Consider the following 20,534-nt stretch of genomic DNA (forward strand, 5'->3'; position numbering starts at 1 on the left):
AAAAAAAAAAAAAAAATATATAGCTAGTTTCATACAACCTCCAGTTAAGTGCCATTAGTGGGTGGCTTCTTACTCAAGTACTCATGTATTATATTTTAACTCTTATCAAATATGCTAATTGTGCAAAATTGTACAGATTGTATATATATTGTGTAAAATAAAAAAAATAAAAAATAAATATTTAATTTTTTTTCTGGGCTTTTTTCCGCCTACCATTAAAAATACGTATGCATGGTTTTTTTTATTATCACTTAAAGTTCAGGTTCTTATGAAATTAGTCAATATCACAAACATTTTCAAATCATTTTGTGGTTAAAAACTTCTAAAATGTTCAATTTTCATTGCTAGGAAATTGAAATTTAAAACAAGATTTCTCATAAGTTGGTTATATTGTAACCAAAAAATCTAAAAACATTTACAAGCACAGATTTTTTATAGGTATTTTAAGTTAAAACTTAATTACGAAATTAGATGTTTAAACCGCAAAGATTGTGATATTCGTTCTTACGTTATAATTCAAAAATATTTTTCGTGATAACTATCATAAGTTATAACTTTTAATTATATTATTATATTTGTGGGGGTAAGTAGGTATATAAGATAATGTGCATTGTCACACCTAAGAAAATTTAGTTTGGTTACATTCCCGATAATTTTTCAGTGTTTTTGGTAAATACACAATGTGTATAATTCCTCATCAATGGGTGGCGTACTCGACGAAGCCTCAAAACATAATTGTGCACCATTTAAGTCTATATTAATCAGTTATATAACATAATACCTATGAACTATGCAGGCGGCATGCAGTGTAAACGGCGCTTGCGTATAAAACGCTTCCGCCACTTGTTGTTAATAACACCTACACCGTGTTCTAATATAGTATAATATATATAAGTGTACCGCACATGTCATACTGCACAATGTGCCGCAGGACGTTTCCTCCACGAGGACCGTCGGCCACTGTAAATATCGATTATCCGTGGTGACAAAATATTTTTTTAAACCACCATCCTTCTGACTTCCAATTTATTTTATGTACAAGAGTAGGCACGTATAGTTGCGAGTAATAATCTTAGTCAAACCGAACACACAGACAGATTATGTGGCACGAAGAAGATGACCTCCGTGGGCCACAGCCGCGTTGGCCGAATTATCACTGTACGCGGCTTCATCACCATCTGCATCATTACGAAAATAATGGTAAGAATATTTATTGTTAATTCAGGGAATATAATTAATATAAGCCACTAAAAAAAATGTAATATACATGCATGGTAAAAAATCTTTAATTTGTATATTTAATTGTTTATTTATTAACGAAACCTTTGAGTAATAAGCCTTAAGTATTTTGATATATAATGGCTGCACACAAGCTGAGCACATACCAAATCATGTAAGATATAACTGTGTTATTTTTTTGACCAATAGTATATTCTATTCATCAGTGGTACTGGTACTAGCTAAGTGTATCTAAAGTCCTAAAGCATTATTTTTTTTAACAACATTTGCATAATTTGCATTAAATAATTTAAATTGCAATAAACATATTTGACAGTTGATTATTCATAAGGTACCTACTTCAATGAATATTTTTAAAAACCTTGGAAGTTAATCTACTATAATAGCAGGTGTCGAAAGTGTAACTCGTTATTGAGTAGGTCACTGCGGTAATGAATGTCTTTAATTTTAATTCAATAATACATCATTGCAAAAGATGAAAAACGATTCTGACCGAATACAAAGTACCTACTTAAACAAAATTATAAGAAAAGAGTGCAATAACAATTTTAATAATATATTTTCTCTCATATGGATATTTTTTTACATGATGTATATGTTGCATGTATATATAAAATTATAATAAATTGCTATTAGTAATAATCAAAATAGGTACCTTAGTTAGGTTGAACTAATTTTTAACAAAAATAAATCGCATGACATATAATATTATTTCATAATTTCATACAATATTACTAACGTATAGGTATATCAATACCGAAGAACGGTGTTAATATGATTATATTATATGTTGTTTCTTGTTATTTATTATTTTATATTTTGAGAGTAGTGTATCGATTGTACAATGGTGTGATAAAAATGCTCCGATTCTCGCAATTAGTATATTTTCTGATAGAAAAGTGAATGTAGTTGGTACTTTCTGAGAGGTCCAAATTGATATTTCATAGACATTTTTAAAATTATTAATTTTTACGCAAACCCAATTTTAAAAAAAAATTAATTTTATATTATTGGTATAACTTAAAAACTAATAACCGTAGACACTTGAAATTATTAAAAAATATTTATATTATCATTTCTTATACTTAATCAAATTTTTAAAATATTTTAGCTGTTTTTGTAGCCATAAGAATATTTTCTAAATTTGTAAATTATTTTTCAGTTAAAATTTCAGAAAAGTTTTTATTTTCATAGCTAACATAAGGAATTTTAATAGAAGATTATCAAAATGAAGATTTCTTCTTCTATAAAAAAACAAAAATGTTCACCGGAAAGTTACGCTATTTATAGCCATGAAATATTTTTAATTTCTAATGTTATTTTTTTAAACTATTCAATTTGATTATTTATAGTTTATACAAGTATCCATGATCAGGCTTAGGTGACACAACGTCTCCTCTTAGAATAGTTTTACACTGATTTATCATTGAATTCAAATATAACTCGTATATTTCAACTACTCTACAGTACAGCGGTATCCACTGATCCACCTTTTTAAAAAATTATTTTTTTAATAATTAATAAATTATAAACTGCTTAAATGTTTCCCCATAAACAATAGCCACTACCTTCATTATTTCTTAAATGTGATGTAGGTAACAGTTCCACAGTTGGAATATTTCAAACATTAATACAGTAATCCCCAGTGCCGCAAAAACCGGGTGTGCAGAGTGTGCGGCGCATACGGGCCTCAAGGCTTACATACATTTGGGAGGCCCGGCCCCGGGCCCAATTTGGAGCAAACACTGAAATTGTCTTAAAACTCAAGACTTAATTACTCATAATACTTTTTTTTTTAAGTTGAAACATTATTGTAGTTGTAGGTATATACTAATATTAGATTAAGTAATAAGTATGTTGAAATGGATGGTAGGTTTAGAAAAAGGTGGGTACCTATCAAGTATTCAAGTGTCAAAGTTTCTAACTTTTTAAGTACTATCAATTTTTCCATAAGATCTATTTTTATCGCGTCTATGGGTCTTTGTTTGTCGAATTGTCGGAAGAACAACAGGCTGATAGCGGAAAACGCCGACGGTTTATGAGTGACGACGTACACTACATTTATAGGTATTTAGTACTGAAAGGCCTCTGAAATCCGTTTAGTCTGCCTTTTTATTTTTATTAATTTTAGCTTATTCTATAACATCACATTCTTATTGTTCCCTTTGAAAAAGATTGAATAAAACGTATGAACCAAAAAAAAATTTATATATATGTAGGTATATACACAAAACCTAAAAACGTTAGCACTTATAGATTGTAATACATACAGTAAAATTAATTTAGGAAGGCGCCCAAACAAATATTGCACACGGGCCCCTTATTATGAAGTTGCGGTAATCCCTCATTATCCGTGGTTGAGTCCACGATGCAATGTTATTAATACGATAACGTTTTATAGTTATTATTCGACCACTGTGGATAATTTTTATTTTAGACAATTGTAGAATTGTAGAATGTAGATAATACAACTAAGTAAGTACTTTTGTACTTATTATAGATAAATACCATACATGATACATGAGGTACCTACTACAGACTACAGAAGTACGATTAATAATCGTCAATTATTATGGTTTCATTATCCACGGTTTCGTTATTCGCGCAATTTTTCTAAAACGCAACCTCCGTGGATAACGAGGGTCGAGGGATTACTGTAATATAGACAGTGTTAGAAATACAATTTTAAATAAAAATAATAAAATCATTTTGGATAACTAATATTATATTTACTATAAATTTATATTTCAAATTTAATAACTAATTATCAAAGGTACATATTTTATATGTTTTAAATGTGTGTCAATGCAATTAAAGGTACCTAACTAAAAAACTAATTATTTACCTGATGTAAAATTGCCTTAATAGTTAGGTACTATTAATTAAAGCTTTATTAGTTTACTCTTTAAATCATTTTTTTTTTTTGGTAATAAAAGTACAACCATTTGTCAATATTAATTTTTGTACAATTTAAGGAATTGAAGTGAACACAACTGGAAATGGTTTTATCGAAGTTGGCCGTAATCAAAATAATATGTATTATCCAGTTTCTTATGTTATGGTCAATGACGATGTTCAAGAACAAGAACATCATCATTATACATTTCCTCAATTGTTGATGAGCCGTCCACCACCTCCACCTACACCAGCACCATCATCTTTACCACCTTTGATGTTATCTTCACCACCTCTACCAGACTCTTACTATGTCCACCAGCCATTGACTCCCATGATGCAGCAACCACAGCAGCCATCACTTCTATCATCATCACCAGAATCATCACTTACGGTTGGCTGCAATACCATTCAGCAACGTATAAATGATTACGACTACTCTGGTAGGTGATCATATGTACCATTTATAAGCTAATCTACACGTGTAAATAGTATATGGTTCTAAATTCATCAACAATAAATATCCATAACCTATATAAGTATTGTTTTAATATAAAGTAAATAAAATATCTTTCTGTTTAGAAAGAAACTCTGAGTTTGCCACTAGAATGATAAAAAATGATTTATCTTCATCATGTTTTCGTCGATTACATCTGGGAGAAAGAACTGTTGACGACAGTATGAAGTCAACTGTCATTTTTGATAAAAACACAAAACGACGAACATCAAATAACGATGATAAATTATTAGAAGTGAGTTAACTTCCTACTTAATTTACACAATATATTCTATTATCTATATACACGCTCATACTTAACCTAACTACAATATTATAACTTACATATTTTTTATTACTGATAATAACTCCAATAATGTGAATAAAGCAAGCAAATGAAATAAAAACACAGTTTGAGATTATACTGGATGACGGTAAAGTAGTAGATGTGTGCAAACGGACTTTATTGGCTGCCATTAATAAAGTTATAGTTGGTGAGATTTTTCTAATATGTTTATAAACCGTAATTATTAAATGTATAGAGAACTGATTGTTCATTTTTTTCAAATTTTTAGACAATTATGAATCTGCTTTGTACAAATTACGTAAGACTATTAGAATATTGGATGTATTGATATTTAACGAAGGTGGCAGCGGGATTGAAACTGTCAACATCGATACTGTTGGGCCATGGTTAAAAACATTGAAAGACATTGAACGAAAAATTACACAAAATCAACAGATCCAACACATTAATGGAGACTACAGTTCTAGTCAGTTAGGTACTTAATAAACAGACTGGACTTCGTTGAGAATACCTACTCTTTTTTTTCTAAAGTTTATTGATATATTTATTTCAGAAAGATACTAAAAATATGTAATAAAACTAAATAAGCCTATATAGTATATAATACTATATATTATATTAAAAAGAATATTTTATAACAATGTGATCGTATCTGATAAGTGATAACAAATTAGTAGTACATGAATAAAAATTGAAAATTGAACATATATATATAAATGTTGAAACACGCATGTTATATAACATATAATATTATGCAATCTGAAATTTGAATTCTTCTTAGGTACTACATATTTCATCGAAGTTACATAATATACACATACATGCATTGAAAATAATTACTTTTGCACACCATTACAACTATTATCTGTAACTTTAATAAAAATTATTTGTAAATTTCAACATAAATTCAACTATTTATAGTTATTATTTATTTGACTAAAACTGTAACAGTATAAGATATACTATAGTTGCGTCGAAACTGTGTTTTTAATTTTAACTTTAAATCATAAAAAACTATGAGAACTTGAATGGAGTCCCGAATATTAATCGAACCGTTTAAGTAGGACCCTATGAGATTAGTAATGCATCTAACAAATTGCTTGTTAATAAAATATATTTAATAGTTAAGTTCAAATGATAAATAATATTTATTTTTACCTTTTTGGTTACTATGTTTATAAGTATATAACTTTAAATAAAGTGTACAACAAAATAATTCCATAGACTTTGTCCACTAAAATAAAGTTATTAATGAAATCGTATATATAAATATTTTTTTATCTTAAACTGTTTTCAATCTTTCAAATTTTTATTTGTTTTTTTTATCAAAGCAAAATTTGTTATTAAAAATATGAATTTATATTTGGTTGTTTAATTAGAATTACCTAATGTTATTATATTAATGATATTAATACTATATGATATTTCAGAAAATAGTAACATAATAAAAACAGAAGACAGCTTCCACAAGAGATTAATACAACTAACCAGTAATAGGATCCGTAGAAATGATATCATTAACAATGAAAACAATGGTTGTAAATATCACTTTTGGTGGAAATCGAATTTAAAGCGTTACCGGACTACAGGAAAAGTTGTTGTAGAGCAACATCGATGTAATATAAACCGTCGTCAATACCAAAGAAACAATAAATACTCATAAATCAGGATACCATATTGCTGTAATCTGTGTAGGAGAATGATTGATCTTTGTAATTAATTATATAAGAATAATTTTCTTTCTTTTCTGGTCATGTAACTTAAGAGGATGTGAGCGCCGTCCGTTTTCTTCCTCTCCCACGCACAATATAGGTAGACGTACACATTTACACAGAATCATTTTTTTCATGTTTTTGAGTAATCGATAAAATAAAATCATTCATTAAAAAACTGTTAAATAATAATAATTTGAAGGTATGACATATCGATTTGTTTAAATATTGTCTCAAAACAATTTAAACATAATTTAAATTTACAAATAATTTTTTATTTTAAAAGTTGAATACAAAGTCAAATAATAATGAAAAATTAAACTGTTTTGTCAAAAATTATAAAAAATAATTTTGGGTGAAAGTGTGTTATCTGTTACTAAGAGAGAAAACAAATAAAGCGCATCCTCTTAATGCACTATATGCCCTGTCTTCTACGTACGTAGTTCTTGACAAGTAAATGTATATTTTATACAATAATTAAGCAAATGTTATACTTAATACAAATTATATTTTTTATTTTAAGGGGATTCGATACCGTCATTTTCTGTTTTTGTCTAACACACGCGTGACATGGTACTTAGACGTGTTTTTTGCCAAACATACTAATTGATCTAATGAAGCGATAATAAATCTGAAAACAGATTTGAATTTGTCGTTAAGTCTACTTAAAATCGACTTTCCCACATTTTTGATATTATCCCCCAAATTCCTAAAAATTTCATATTAAAAAAGAGCATTTAAACATTTTTGTATTTCAATTTTCGGAGAAGTTAAAATCAAAAAATCATAAATGTGGGAAAGTCGATTTCAAGTAGACTTGACGACAAATTCAAATCTGTTTTTAGAATACTTATCGCTTCATTAGATCAATTGGTATATTTGGCAAAAAACAAGTCTAAATTACTATGTCACGCGGGTGTAAGACAAAAACAGAAAATGACGGTATCGAATCCCCTTAACTATAGTTGTACTAACAACAAATTATTTTCAACTATATAATAATATTTAGAATAAGAGTACATTATTGTAATGTTATTATAATATTAAATTCGGGATGGGACCTAATATAAATTGGAGTGTACTCGTATATAATTGACATATTTAGAATCAATTCTACATTTTGATATTTATTTTAAGAAGCACGCACGTGATGTTTTTATGTTCAAAAGAAAAAACAGGAAAAAAACAGGAAAAACTCACATGCCTCGTAGAGTGATCCGATTTCGATAATTTTTCTCTTTGAAAAAAAAACACTCCTTACAGTACATTGGACTTGGATTTTTAAAATTCTATTTCTAAACAATATGATTCGATTTTGAATATAACCAATTTTCATAAGCTTTCGTTATTTTTATTATGTTTATTTTAAGCAACAAAATTGAAGATCGAAGTTAAATGCACCTATAGAAAATTATCCTCTAACTAACAAAAAAATCACCAAATCTGACCACCCAAAATGCTTGAGAGTTTTCCTGAAAACCGAGTTTTGAGTAAAAAACCACGCTTTTCATTTTTGTTCAGCGCGTGGCGGTGCTGTTGACATGTCTGCGAATGCAATGTGTGCATAGATATTTCCCGCATACAATCACACTATTCACACTCACACTAATCATTATTGACGATTAATACAAATACAGAAATAAACAACTACCTATGCTACAAGTTATTATTTGTTTTGAATAATTAATTATAAAAACCGTATTCCTAGATGCCGCAGGATCACCTATATTATATACTATTAAATATCATATTGTTCCTTTGTTTGTGTACTGTATAATTTGGTTTGGTTTTGTGGTCAGTAAAGCTGTAATAATTAGAAATTGGTCATAGGAAACGTTAATGAATAAGCTCAATTGTTTTATATGATGGACGATGGTCTTGACTACTATTGAAAAAACTTAGAAAACACAACAAGAATAATTAAACTTAACAACAGAGCAAAACAACACTTTTGGTAAAGGTAATATTATTATGTTACGGTCGGTATGGCCGCGGTTATGATACGCTGTGAGAACTGACTTGTGAGTTGTGACGTAGATTCGTCGCTGGTCTCCTATGTTCACGGACCGGTTACAATATAAAAACGATAATACAATAATATAATTTTGACTAACACTAGAATTGCAAACATATGTCATTACAATTTTCTCTGACATTCTTCACTCTTCCTTTGTCGAAGTACACATACCTCTAACAAGTCGGTCAAAAATAGAACATTTATAGATGAAGTAAAAGTTCACTATTTTTTCTTACTCAACCGGGAAAATTAGACTAAAAGAATAATTAATTAAAGGTTCTGATCTGGCATGACTTCAACTTCACACAGTGAAGAAGTAGTAGCCTTTAATTTTTTTCTTGTCTAATTTTCCCGGTCTCACCTACCACTTACACCGAATAGAAATTTTGTAATATACTGAATAGGTGGATACTTTAGATTATATCGATCCGTATATATTTATTCGACAACGAATAAAATTTTAGTGCAATTTATAAAAAAATACTTAATATATATATTTTATTAAATTAGTCAAAAATTATATAATTATGTACTTACTTAAAATATATTTGAATAATTGTATAATTAAAATTAACGACTTGTTGAAGAAGGTGAACAGTAAAAGGTGAAATAAAGTTACTCACAACAACATGCCCAAAAATCTATAAAATATGTATGCAGTTATGCCCTAAAAATTACCAATATATGCCCTTAAAATATGCTCTAAAAAAAATGTTATTGTAAAAAAATGATTAAATGATTAATTTTTTTTATGCATTATACAATTTATTCTATAATACAATATTATTGCCAATGAATAATTATTTACAAAAATGTGTGATATTAAAAAATATTTAAAATTAAAAAATTAAAATTAAAGTAATAATTAATAAGTTAAACAAAAACATTAATCAGATGATAAACATTTTAATTTTTACCCGATGTTATTACATTGAACAATTAATGATTTGTTTAAGTTTTCAAACAGCATTGAGCTTCGATTGTTTGTTAACAAATTTTTGTGGGGTGAAAAGGAACGTTCTACATCAACGGATGTAATAGGTGCGTTTTTACTTTTTAGATGCCTTCTAACATGGATACATCACCGGATAATACTTCAGAAATTGTCTTAAGAATATGAAAACCATTATTTTTTTTAAAAACATCTTCACATTTTTTGTTAATATTAGTGCTATTTGTACAATCATTCTTACCTTCAAAATTGTCGATTTAATAACGCACCGCACGAATATAAAGAGCGACTGACGACTAATAGGTGCGATAAAATATTATAATACTATATTTATCTCTATGCGATACTATTACTGTTACCGATCTACGGACATATAATAGTTGAGCCTAATAATTAGCGATTAAGATTGGATTACCTCCAGTTCTTTTCATAAATGAGCTGAAATACCAATAATAAGGTATATGAGTGAAACAAATTAATATTTTGTAATTTCCGAGTTTTTAAGATCTTAAATAAGCTTCAAAAATATACTAAATGCTAAAATATGCCCTAAAAATGCAAAAATATGCAAAATAAAATTTCGTATACAGTATCGTTAGGTTATAAAACAAATTTTGGTATAAACTAGATATTTTTTTGACCAACCAATAGAAATATGCAAATGCATAAAAGTGTTAGCCCTACTTATTATTCATTAGTTATTTCTATATAGTATGCAGTCGTCAGATGCAGACATGCAGTAGGTAAGTTGTTGTTGCCTGCTGTTAATTTTACTTCCCAATACTTTTAGTTAAGAGTTACCGTTAAGGCGTTACCATAAATTTGGTTTTGACTTTTGTTTTACTACAAACCACAGAAATATATTAATTATAACATAAGCAGTGTCGCAACTACCGCCGGTGCAGGCGGTGCAAGGCACCGCCTGATGGACCTACAAAATGTAAGTTTTGGGGCCTCAGATTTGTAGGAACTTTTTATTTCGTATATAATAAATAAAAGCAAAATAAATTATAATATTTAAAAAAAAAAATTATTATTCCTTATCGATTTAGGTATCAGCGTGAAATGTAAATGTGTGATGTACATATTATATAAATTGTAATCAATTTCGTCTGAATTAAAAGTCTATTTTTATACATACTGGAAACACCATACGGGCCAATTCTCACCTATCACAAACATTATATGATTATACAACGCAGTAATATAAAATATAAGTAAACACTCATACGATTATGAGAACCGTCACTCGCTTATTCGACATTTATCAGTATTCAGTGGATTATTCATAATTACAGAAGTTATTTGTTTATTGTTAACATTTTGTATAGTAAAATTGATTTGTGTTTTATCGTTAAGTGTTAACGTTTGTTAATTGTTTTCATACTATATGATACGTTTTTGGTAGACGGTAGTATAGATTAGTTTGTTCTTAATTAAATCGTTTTAATTTTTAAATGTTTACTCTAAAAGATTTGTTGCCTTTTTGGTGACGCAGATGGTGATAGGAGGCTTGATATAAATGAAGGAAATCTTTGTATTACAGTACTTTTACCACTCATGGATACAGCAATCGTCCAACTTAAAGAAAGGTTCTCAGGTTTATACGAAGTAACTAACAAATTTAATTTCCTTCTACCTCAAAATATTTTTAAGTCTAGTGAACATGATATTGTAAAGGCAACTTATGACTTTCAGCTATTTTATGAAAATTACATCAGTACGGATATAACTAGACAAATGTTATGTTTTAAAGATGCATTTAAAGATTCTCTAAAAACAATATACAGCATAAGAAATCTTTTGCAGTATAGGTATACTAGACAATGATGTGGCCTCTATTTACAAAGATATTTTCAGATCATGTATTATTTTCCTAACATTACCGGTCACCGTAGCAAATGCAGAACGTTTATTTTCCAAATTAAAAATGATTACAATTACTTAAGAAACTCCATACAACAAATTCGCCTAACAAATATATGTATTTTAAACATTGAGCGAAACCGTACAAATGAATTAGATATAAATAAAATAATTAATGATTTCACTAACAATAAAGCAAGAAAAAAAATTTTCTTTAAGTTTTTGTTTAAACATATTTTATTTATGTTGTTAATTATTACTTATAAGTATTAGTTATTTTTTTATTCAATAAATCAATAAATAAATGTATTACTCATATAGTCATATTCATGTATTATTAAAACATTAGATATTTGCCAAATTAAAAAATGGGCCTATATACACATATTATTATATAATATACTATATACCTTCACTATAACTGTAAAAGGTGACCAAATATAATATAACAGAATGATAAATTATTGTTACATAAGTTACCATAAAAATATATTATTCTTAATTATTATATGTTTATAAAAATATGATATTATAAATAAACAAATAAAGAATATTTGGAAAATAAAGTAATAAAGTTGTATAGTTATAACTTAAAAGTTATAAGGTAGGTATGAAATTCCTCTGTTGATTTATTTTTGATAAATGTGTTGGTTGTTCTTCACAACATTTATTCTCCTGTAAGGCTGTAAACATGCATTGTTTTTAGCTAAGCGTTCCAAGGGTTTCTTGAGGTAAAGTAGAAGTTGAAATTCTAAGAGAAAATATCATAAATATTTATTTTTGTGGTGTATGATATTTGAGTACTATTGTATAACCCCCAGTCATAGCTCATCAATTCATCAAAGACTGATTCAAAATGTAGACACCACTGACGATAAAGGGCCTCTAAAATTTATCTCACGCCTGGGCCTCAAAATTGTAGTTGCAGCACTGATACATAAGGTAAGAAACCAGGTACTTTTTTAGAGGAAAGAGATATATTATAATGAGTACCTTTTTCATAGGAAAGAGGATTTATATTTATTGATAAATTGATATATCTGAACAAATTAGTATTAATATAAGTAAATTTCCTAAAGACTATTTAAATATTACAAATATGTACTAATTATTAAAAATAAACAATAACACTAATTTTTTAACATAGTAAAAAGTCATAAAGAAAAAGGAAATATTATTTTTAAAGCAACCTACAAAAGTATGAGTTAATTAAAATGAATTATAATTTTTGTTTTAAATATTTTAGTAAAGCACATAACGTTAATACATAACTACTTTTTGTTGTAAACTTCGCATCAGAAACACTGAATATCTACCATACTTTTCAAAGCTTTGTTGACAGCAAACAACATTTGCTCTACCCGTTCTCGATCTTCAACAACGCCTTCTTCTTCAACTAAAACTTCATTAAACGATTGATTAATTACATACAAAGTAAAAACTTTTTCGTCCAATTCATGTTCGAAATTGTTCAAAACTAAATTCACCATTTTATGGTGAATTCTTTTTGGTACATAGTCAACAATGATTTCTCTGATAAACTCAAAATAACAGTGAGTCAACCGTTTATGAATCTTGACTTGTTCTGATGTTTCAGCAGCATGGTCAGTTAACCCGAATAACATTTCTTTGAACTTTTGTATAAGATGTTCCTCTTTAACATCGCCCTTGTTCTGTTCAAAAAACGCAGAAATAACATTAGGAGCATCATTCTTTGTATTGCACTCATTAGTAGAAAAGTGGACTAATTTTAGCAAAAATATAGGGTTTTTCGTATTCAAACATGTCTGGTAAGTCTCAATGTGAGAATTTATACATTCTTTCAAGTTAGTTAGATGCTCATCCAATACAGTATTAAGGACATTTCTCACCTGAGAACAAATAAAAATAATTATTCAAAACAAAATTGCATGTATGATTATTATTAATAAATTTATGACAGATTATAATTGAACATTTTTAACATTTGTTAGCTATTACAGTATATATTCGATAGGTAATTTAACCATTTTTTATTTGTCTTTGTTAATTAAAAACAAATTGTTCATATGCAAATAATATAAATTTAGTTGGATTGTTTTTCATGTATTCAGGGCATTTTTAAGGGCACTTTGGATGGTTTTAGAGTATTTTTGGATAGCTATTATTACATTTTTTTATACTCTCAATTTGATGTATGATTTATAATTTGAAGTACAATATAAATAAAAAGCAACTTATGTTACCTCAAATAAATTAAAATTTTAAAAACATTGATCACCTATTTATTAATGATTGGTGAGCAAACTTCAAGTGTAAAGTTATAAAAGTTTAGTCGGTTATTTTTGTTTCGTTACCGAAATCAGAATTTTAAATATATACACTATACTTGTTAAAGTCATACTTACATCTGAATTTATCCTGGGATATCTTTTTAAAGTTCCTAAAATATTTTCATCAATTAAATCAAATATTTTCAGCATCTCTCCACGTACAATGTCCACAGCGCGCAAGGATGGCTCAATTAGGTTATTCAACTGTCTACCTATCATATTCTCCAGAGCTTTTAGATTGACGAACGAGCTGTTGGTAATTCCAGCTGTGTTCAGTAAAATAATTCTTATCTGTTCTTCAGATAAGTTAAGTAAGGGATCAATTTTATTCACTTTCTCTGAATACTCTTCATTTATAATTTGTGAAATTCTGGCACCACCCATAACTGTGTTATCGGAAATATTTTTTGTGTTGCCCAGTACTGTATCACAATACGACTTGTATATTTCTTTAAATAAGCCTAATACAAATGATACCTTGCTATCAGGTGTTTGCAATGTTTTTAACTCATTTTGTAGTTTTGTCTTTGTGTCATTTAAATTTTTTAGCAATGCTGGAAGAGTATTTTTGATATGTTTTACCAATATATCTTGCAGTTTTTTAGCCAACACTTTGTTACCGTGATTTTTGTAGATGTCTGGGTAGTTCATTCTCAAAAAATCCTTTTCACTTTTCACCGTTTCTTTCATTGATTTATTGTCGTTTATGTCTTTTTGGCTTCTATTGACCACTCCAATTATGCCCAGTTTCACAGGAATTCTATGACCACAGAGCAGATCAGTAGTGTCTTGAATTGTACCTTTGTCGATCAAATCTAACTTAGTAACCACGGCAATTGTCCTTGCACCTTCAGGGTCCATTTTTCTAGCAATTTTCAGACTTTCAGATGTACTTGGATCTGTATTAGCAGTTACAACAGCTAAAATTATTGAATTCGGCTGTTTTACATATTTTAATATAAGCTCTTGAATTTGCTCATCAATATCCTCCGGTTGATCGCCAACAGGTACTTTTGTGATTCCTGGCAAATCCACAAATGTGAGATCGAAGGACAGAGTAAAAACTTTCAGGACGATTGGCTCATGGGTAATGCCCTTGTTATCACCAGCCAAAACATCAGTTCGTTTTTCGATTTCATATCTTACTTCATCAAAATTTTCATAAATTATACCATCTTTATGAAGGAACGTTGCCCAACATTTAATATTACGATTTTTTGTTATTTTGACCATTTCCTGGTAGTCTTCTTCAGAATACCTAATCATTTGAAGAAAGAGTGGTGCACGAGTTACAATTCCTGTACCTCTAGGTAAAAAAGATTTACCGACCAAACTTTCCAAAACTGAGCTCTTTCCCGAACTCTGAGATCCGACAACCACAATCTGAGGTAAGTCAATTTTGTGTTCTCCGATTACAGCAAAAACATCCTGTAATTTGTTTACAATCTGAATCAAGGATTCCATTGTAGTATTGTAGAATTTCGATCAACAATCTAAAATATAAAAAGTTTGTTATTGTTTATTTATTTAATTTGTAAATGTATCAACTATGAATTAGTTTATAGTTTTGCTGTTAAGTACATTAAAATAAGTCATAGAACATACAGGAATACACAATTATCGTGCAAATAAAAATGTATCATTGATTTATCAATTTAATGAAATACCATTAAGGTATATTTTAGTAGATAGTATATATAATTACTATTCAACAATAATATATAATTAAACTATGAATTCAATTATGAAATGAGAAATTATATACATAATTTATAGAACATATTATAATAATTAATACTTTATGATTCAAAGTATTATAATTGTAAATGAATATTTGCAAAATATTTTACTTTGATAAAATTGAAAGGCATTCTGGCTGACATATATATTAGTTACCCCCACAAATAAAGATAATACTAATGTAACACAAAATGTATATTTATAAATTAATATTTAATAATATAGTCTTTTATGGTACTCATAGTTTATGGTATACCTAAATAATTAATATGACCTGAGTTAAAAAGTATTATTTATGGTTAAGTAGCAAAATATTTATATTTTGATCATTCAATAATGGTTTTTACAATTAACTTTTAATTCAATAATGTTGCACTCATTATTTGTTTTAAAAAATGTGTTTCTGATTTGAAATTAAAGTATTCATTACTTTTTAAATAATATTGCCAGCACATCTTAAAAATCAGCAATAGGTAGACATGTAGAATATTAGAATAGCTAACTGTTGAATGTTTAAGGTGGCGATTGGATCTTTACTGCATTTAGACTATAATCTGGGAAACAAAAATGTAGTCTAGTAGTCCAATTTGAATATTGAAGACTAATTTAAATTTGTTAGGCTTTATGTTTCGTAGGAAATATTGGTTCATTTTTTTACCTCACAATATTCGTTTTGAGAAATTAAGTAAATTTGTTTGGAACTGCAGTACATAAGCTTTTCAAAGTATCATTATCAAAAATTTTTCTCATACAAGACATAGATTAGAATTCAAATTTTTTTGATAATTAGCATAGGACTTTTAGCCAACAGCGGGGTCACTCTAACAACCATTTACGACTAACACAACAACCGTGAGAGGCGATGACAAGGTATAAATTGGTTAAATGTTGTCACTAACAGCTGCCTTGATTTAAAAATGTCAAACTTAATACATTGTATATGAGTAGTGTTATTATATGTAGTAGTATTGCATCATAGTTCTTGGAAAAACATTTTTGGAAGTTTCTGTGGTAATTTATTAAATAAATTAAGCTTAAAAATTTAAAACAAGGTTTCTCACATGAATTAAAAAATGAATGAACTGCTTATAAAAAAGTCTCAACATGGTAGAGAAGTAGTTCAATAAACTCATTTTATAGATCATAGATGTTATTAAACTGCTTTGTTTATAATGGCAGACATTCCAAGATTTGGTCCATTTCTTCTTCATTATAAATTATAATGTTTACTGTATAGCAAAAATTTAAAAACTTAAAAAAATGTTTAATTTTAAAATTAATTAATGTTAAAGAAAAATATATTATGTTTAATCAAGAAGTTTTACCCAGTGTGGCTTAGTGCTTACTGAGTGTTAAATATGGGCAAGTGGGTTCGTTTTTACTGAACATTAGGGACATTGTAAAGGATTTGTTAAATTTAAATTCAATGATATTAAATCATTGTAACAAAGATAGAATATCTAAGAACAATTTATGACATTATTGCTATTAAAGTAATTAATTTTAATATTAGACATTAGTAGGGCTCGGAATTTAAAGAATATAATAGGTACTTCTTTTTTATATAGGAAATAGAAATCAAATTTTTAGTCTTAAAGGACAAGAAATTCTAACCTAAGTTAAGACATAGAATCATTTTCACAACTGAAAATCTAACAAAATTCATGATAGTTAATTCTTTTTTAATTTTAATTAATTAATTAATTATACACTAAGTTAAAAGTTATTAGTTAATCTTTGGTCATGCTTTTTTTTCATTAAATGTTTCTATAAAATCTGAACCCTAGACATTAGTAATACAGTCGGTTGAATTAATGTTTGCCAAAAAGAATCGCATTTAAAAATGTCAATGAAATCAAAAAAATCAAATTTGTGTCTATAAAATAAAATAAATAATTTTAAAGGTTCTAACTTCTAAGTATTCTAAAATAATATTTTTTAATTACAACGAATATACTAAAATTGTTGTTCTTTGTTTAAAATTTAAAATATAAATTATTACCACGGAAGATAGGTGGAGGACAGTTATTTTAGCCGAAACATACCAATCTTTTGTCCACTATACTGGTCGACAATCGACATAGTAATTCGATAATACTTTGTAAAATTTGTTATTAAGTTTACTTGAGATCGGCCAATCCACTTTTCCCAATTTCACATACCCAACAACTATAAATGTAGTTTGAAATGTTTGAATATTTTAAAATTTCGGAATTTTCAAAAGTTGATTCTTCGGAGTTAAAATCCGAAATCTTAAAATGTGGACCAGCCGCTCTCAAGTAGACGTAACGAATTCAGATCGGTATTCCAAAACCTTATCATATTATTGGGATCAATCGGTATGGTGGACAAAAAGTATGTAATTGCAATAATTGGGCATACATTTTTAACCGTTCAAGCTCGCAACGCCGAAGCGACGACTTGTACATGAATATGCATGCGTGGGAACCTTCCGATAGTTCTTTTACACAGACACACACAATAATGAATAATGATACACATTCATTTACAAGACCTATTAATTTTGCCTATTTCGAACTGTCTGCCACCAATCCCCATTATCTAAAATACAGAAATAGAATCACAAGTAGGTACTCGAATCAGGTTACAGAATTAACTAATTGTATGCAACTTTGTTTTAAATTTAATAAAAAAAAAAAAATATATCAATAAAAGTTCAATATTAAATGCATTTTTAACTAAAAAATCATTTTTTAATTTTTTAATTAGATAAATTTTTACAAAAATTGAAATTGAAATGCTTATAAATAAAATCGTACATACGTATTTTTAATATTTTTAACTGATATGGAAACAATATACACCAGGAGCCCTTCATTAAATTTTCAAGCATTTTGACCCAACAAATACAATTTTATTTAAAAAAATTGAAAATATCCGTAAACAGTTATAAACGAGTCAAAACGAAAATTGTATCAATTATATAAATTGAGAAAGTGAACATGTGGTGCAAATTACAAGTATCTTTATTTTATAAAGGTAGACAAACTTATAAGTAAAGGCCGGATTTGTATGCATTTTAAATTGTAAAATATGCATGCAAACATGCACCAAAAAAAGTCAAAATATGCAAAAAAAAAAAAAATGCAAAACATGCAAAATAAAATTTTTATTTTTATTACATTTTATATTTAACTTTAATTTTGCAGTAATAATTATTTATTAATTTTAATTATAACATTTTCATTAACAAAAAGTAAGATGTAGGTATAATATAGCAAATATGCAATACACAAATGTAATTTGTTAAACAGTAATTTAGTTTTTTAGCATTAATACATTGCAAAAAATAATTTATTACAACTCATAAGTATTATAAGTATTTTATTACAACTAAATAGTAGATACATTTGTGATAAAAATACGAAAAAAGTACAAACAATTTAATGTAGTAGGTATATTAATTGGAAAAACAATAAGTCATCAAAGTATGTTCCATATTTATTGTTAGCAACAACTTACGAGGAACCTCTTATTATGTTTTCAAGTTTTTTGAAACAGCGAAAAAATTTATATCGACATTAGTTTAAAAAAAACCAATAATAATTGAAAATTTCATATGCATATAAATAATTTAACACGAGTCAAAAATGACTAAAAAAGTATTTTGAAAATTGAATGACGTATAGAAAACGCAGATATAATCATTCAGTGAACATTCTATGTATCTATTTTTTTAGAGTTACATCGAGAACCATGGTCGATTTTGTCAAAAAACGGGTTTCCGTAAAAATTCCAGTTTTCCTTAATGTTTTGTTCTGTTTTTTTTCCTGTCTCTTATGAAAACTATTGGACAATTTTACTTTTGACCTTCCAGAGTACCTACTAGATTTACTTTCCTACCAGAAAAGTTGCTCTTGAAGAAAATCGAATTTTTACTTTCAAAAAACGTGATCACAGGATCAAAAAAAAAAATACACATCATTGTAAAATACATTCATCATTCATCGTTCTATCTACATATATATGCAATTTTAAGGTTGAACCACATAAAACCAAATACAAGGGAGTTAAGTAATCGGGCATGCCCCGTTTCCGCCAAAAATCCGGTTCCCTGATTAACACATAGCCCTTTTCCACCAAAAACAAAAAAGGTATGATTCCCGTTTCCACCAAAATTTATTTCCGCCAATTACTATTTGGGAACCATGTTCAGTTGTTTCATATTCTTATCATTATACATTTTAATACAAGTTTAGATATTAATATTGCTTTAGTTGAATATAGGCACAATTTTATTAGTTTTTAAAATATTATATAACGCATAGTGCCAATAGCCATTGGCCACTGACGTTTTTAGCTACTTTTTTTCCAAATATTATACTAATTAAATATTAGATATTATTTGAACGCAATTGTCTAAAATACACTTGCAATTTTTTTGAAGTTGAATTGGTAAATTGTCATTGAGGTAATATTATTTAAATAAATTTGAAAAAAACATTTATGAAATTTAATAAGCTAACTAGATAGTATTTGCTTTATTTTAGATAAGGTTTCCCTTTAAAATTAAATAATCTCGAATTAGTTGAAAATCATGCAAATCGAACTAAATTCATAAGGAAGGTGGTAGAATGTAATTAATGTAAATATTTTCAATACATTTTTATACTCACGAATAATATATGTTATAGCAGTTCAAAAGCAGTCGAAAACTGCTATGGTAATAGCACCAGTAAAACTAATAACCGTTGAAGTGTTTACTGAATAGCCCAAGAGCGAGTGACTTGCCTGACGACTGATACCGCGAACCGGGGTCTTAAGAATGGTCATGGGTGACGAGCAGATTATCGAAGTGGGTGTGCTGCAGAATTATGTTATTCCATTTTGCAGCACAATTCCCCCTTCTACCAAATGTAAATTGTAATTATCTCCGACGAAAACGTTGTTTGTCATTGGGGAAATCGATAATATCTTAAAATATCGACGAATGAAAAAATAGCGATTATGCCGTTGAGTTTGTCTTATTTTTGCGTT

The 20,534-nt window shown here is 27.9% G+C and overlaps 2 protein-coding genes across 6 annotated transcripts in view; one reads left to right on the forward strand and one right to left on the reverse strand.

The window, feature by feature from the left end:
* LOC111032879 overlaps nucleotides 1-6,852 on the forward strand; it is a 13,684-nt gene extending 6,832 nt beyond the window's left edge. Inside the window, exons 3-8 of one of the 5 annotated variants that reach the window (XM_022313350.1) lie at nucleotides 662-1,200; nucleotides 4,215-4,577; nucleotides 4,717-4,886; nucleotides 5,019-5,124; nucleotides 5,206-5,412; nucleotides 6,368-6,852. In XM_022313350.1, the coding sequence (XP_022169042.1) occupies nucleotides 1,101-1,200; nucleotides 4,215-4,577; nucleotides 4,717-4,886; nucleotides 5,019-5,124; nucleotides 5,206-5,412; nucleotides 6,368-6,600 (1,179 nt within the window). In that variant the 5' untranslated portion in view covers nucleotides 662-1,100 and the 3' untranslated portion in view covers nucleotides 6,601-6,852. Of the gene's footprint in view, nucleotides 1-661; nucleotides 1,201-3,179; nucleotides 3,307-4,214; nucleotides 4,578-4,716; nucleotides 4,887-5,018; nucleotides 5,125-5,205; nucleotides 5,413-6,367 lie in introns of those variants that run through there. The other 4 variants (XM_022313351.1, XM_022313353.1, XM_022313352.1 and 1 more) reach the window with 4 other exon arrangements.
* Nucleotides 6,853-12,063: 5,211 nt separating this feature from the next.
* On the reverse strand, nucleotides 12,064-20,334 carry LOC111032876 (dynamin-1-like protein). Its single transcript, XM_022313346.1, has 3 exons — nucleotides 20,174-20,334; nucleotides 13,872-15,289; nucleotides 12,064-13,355 (listed from the first exon to the last, which is right to left on the reverse strand). The coding sequence occupies exons 2-3, from the start codon at nucleotides 15,258-15,260 to the stop codon at nucleotides 12,780-12,782; spliced, it is 1,965 nt and encodes a 654-aa protein (XP_022169038.1). The 5' UTR covers nucleotides 15,261-15,289; nucleotides 20,174-20,334; the 3' UTR covers nucleotides 12,064-12,779.
* Nucleotides 20,335-20,534: the final 200 nt, after the last annotated feature.

Source organism: Myzus persicae, unplaced genomic scaffold (genome assembly GCF_001856785.1).
Source record: "Myzus persicae strain clone G006 unplaced genomic scaffold, MPER_G0061.0, whole genome shotgun sequence".
Classification (NCBI taxonomy): domain Eukaryota; kingdom Metazoa; phylum Arthropoda; class Insecta; order Hemiptera; family Aphididae; genus Myzus; species Myzus persicae.

Coding starts and splice junctions, on each gene's coding strand:
- LOC111032876 (XM_022313346.1), bottom strand. CDS start 15,260: ATGGAATCCTTGATTCAGATTGTAAACAAATTACAGGATGTTTTTGCT. Junction 13,356..13,871: donor ATCCCAGGATAAATTCAGAT/GTAAGTATGACT, acceptor ATTTGTTCTCAG/GTGAGAAATGTCCTTAATAC.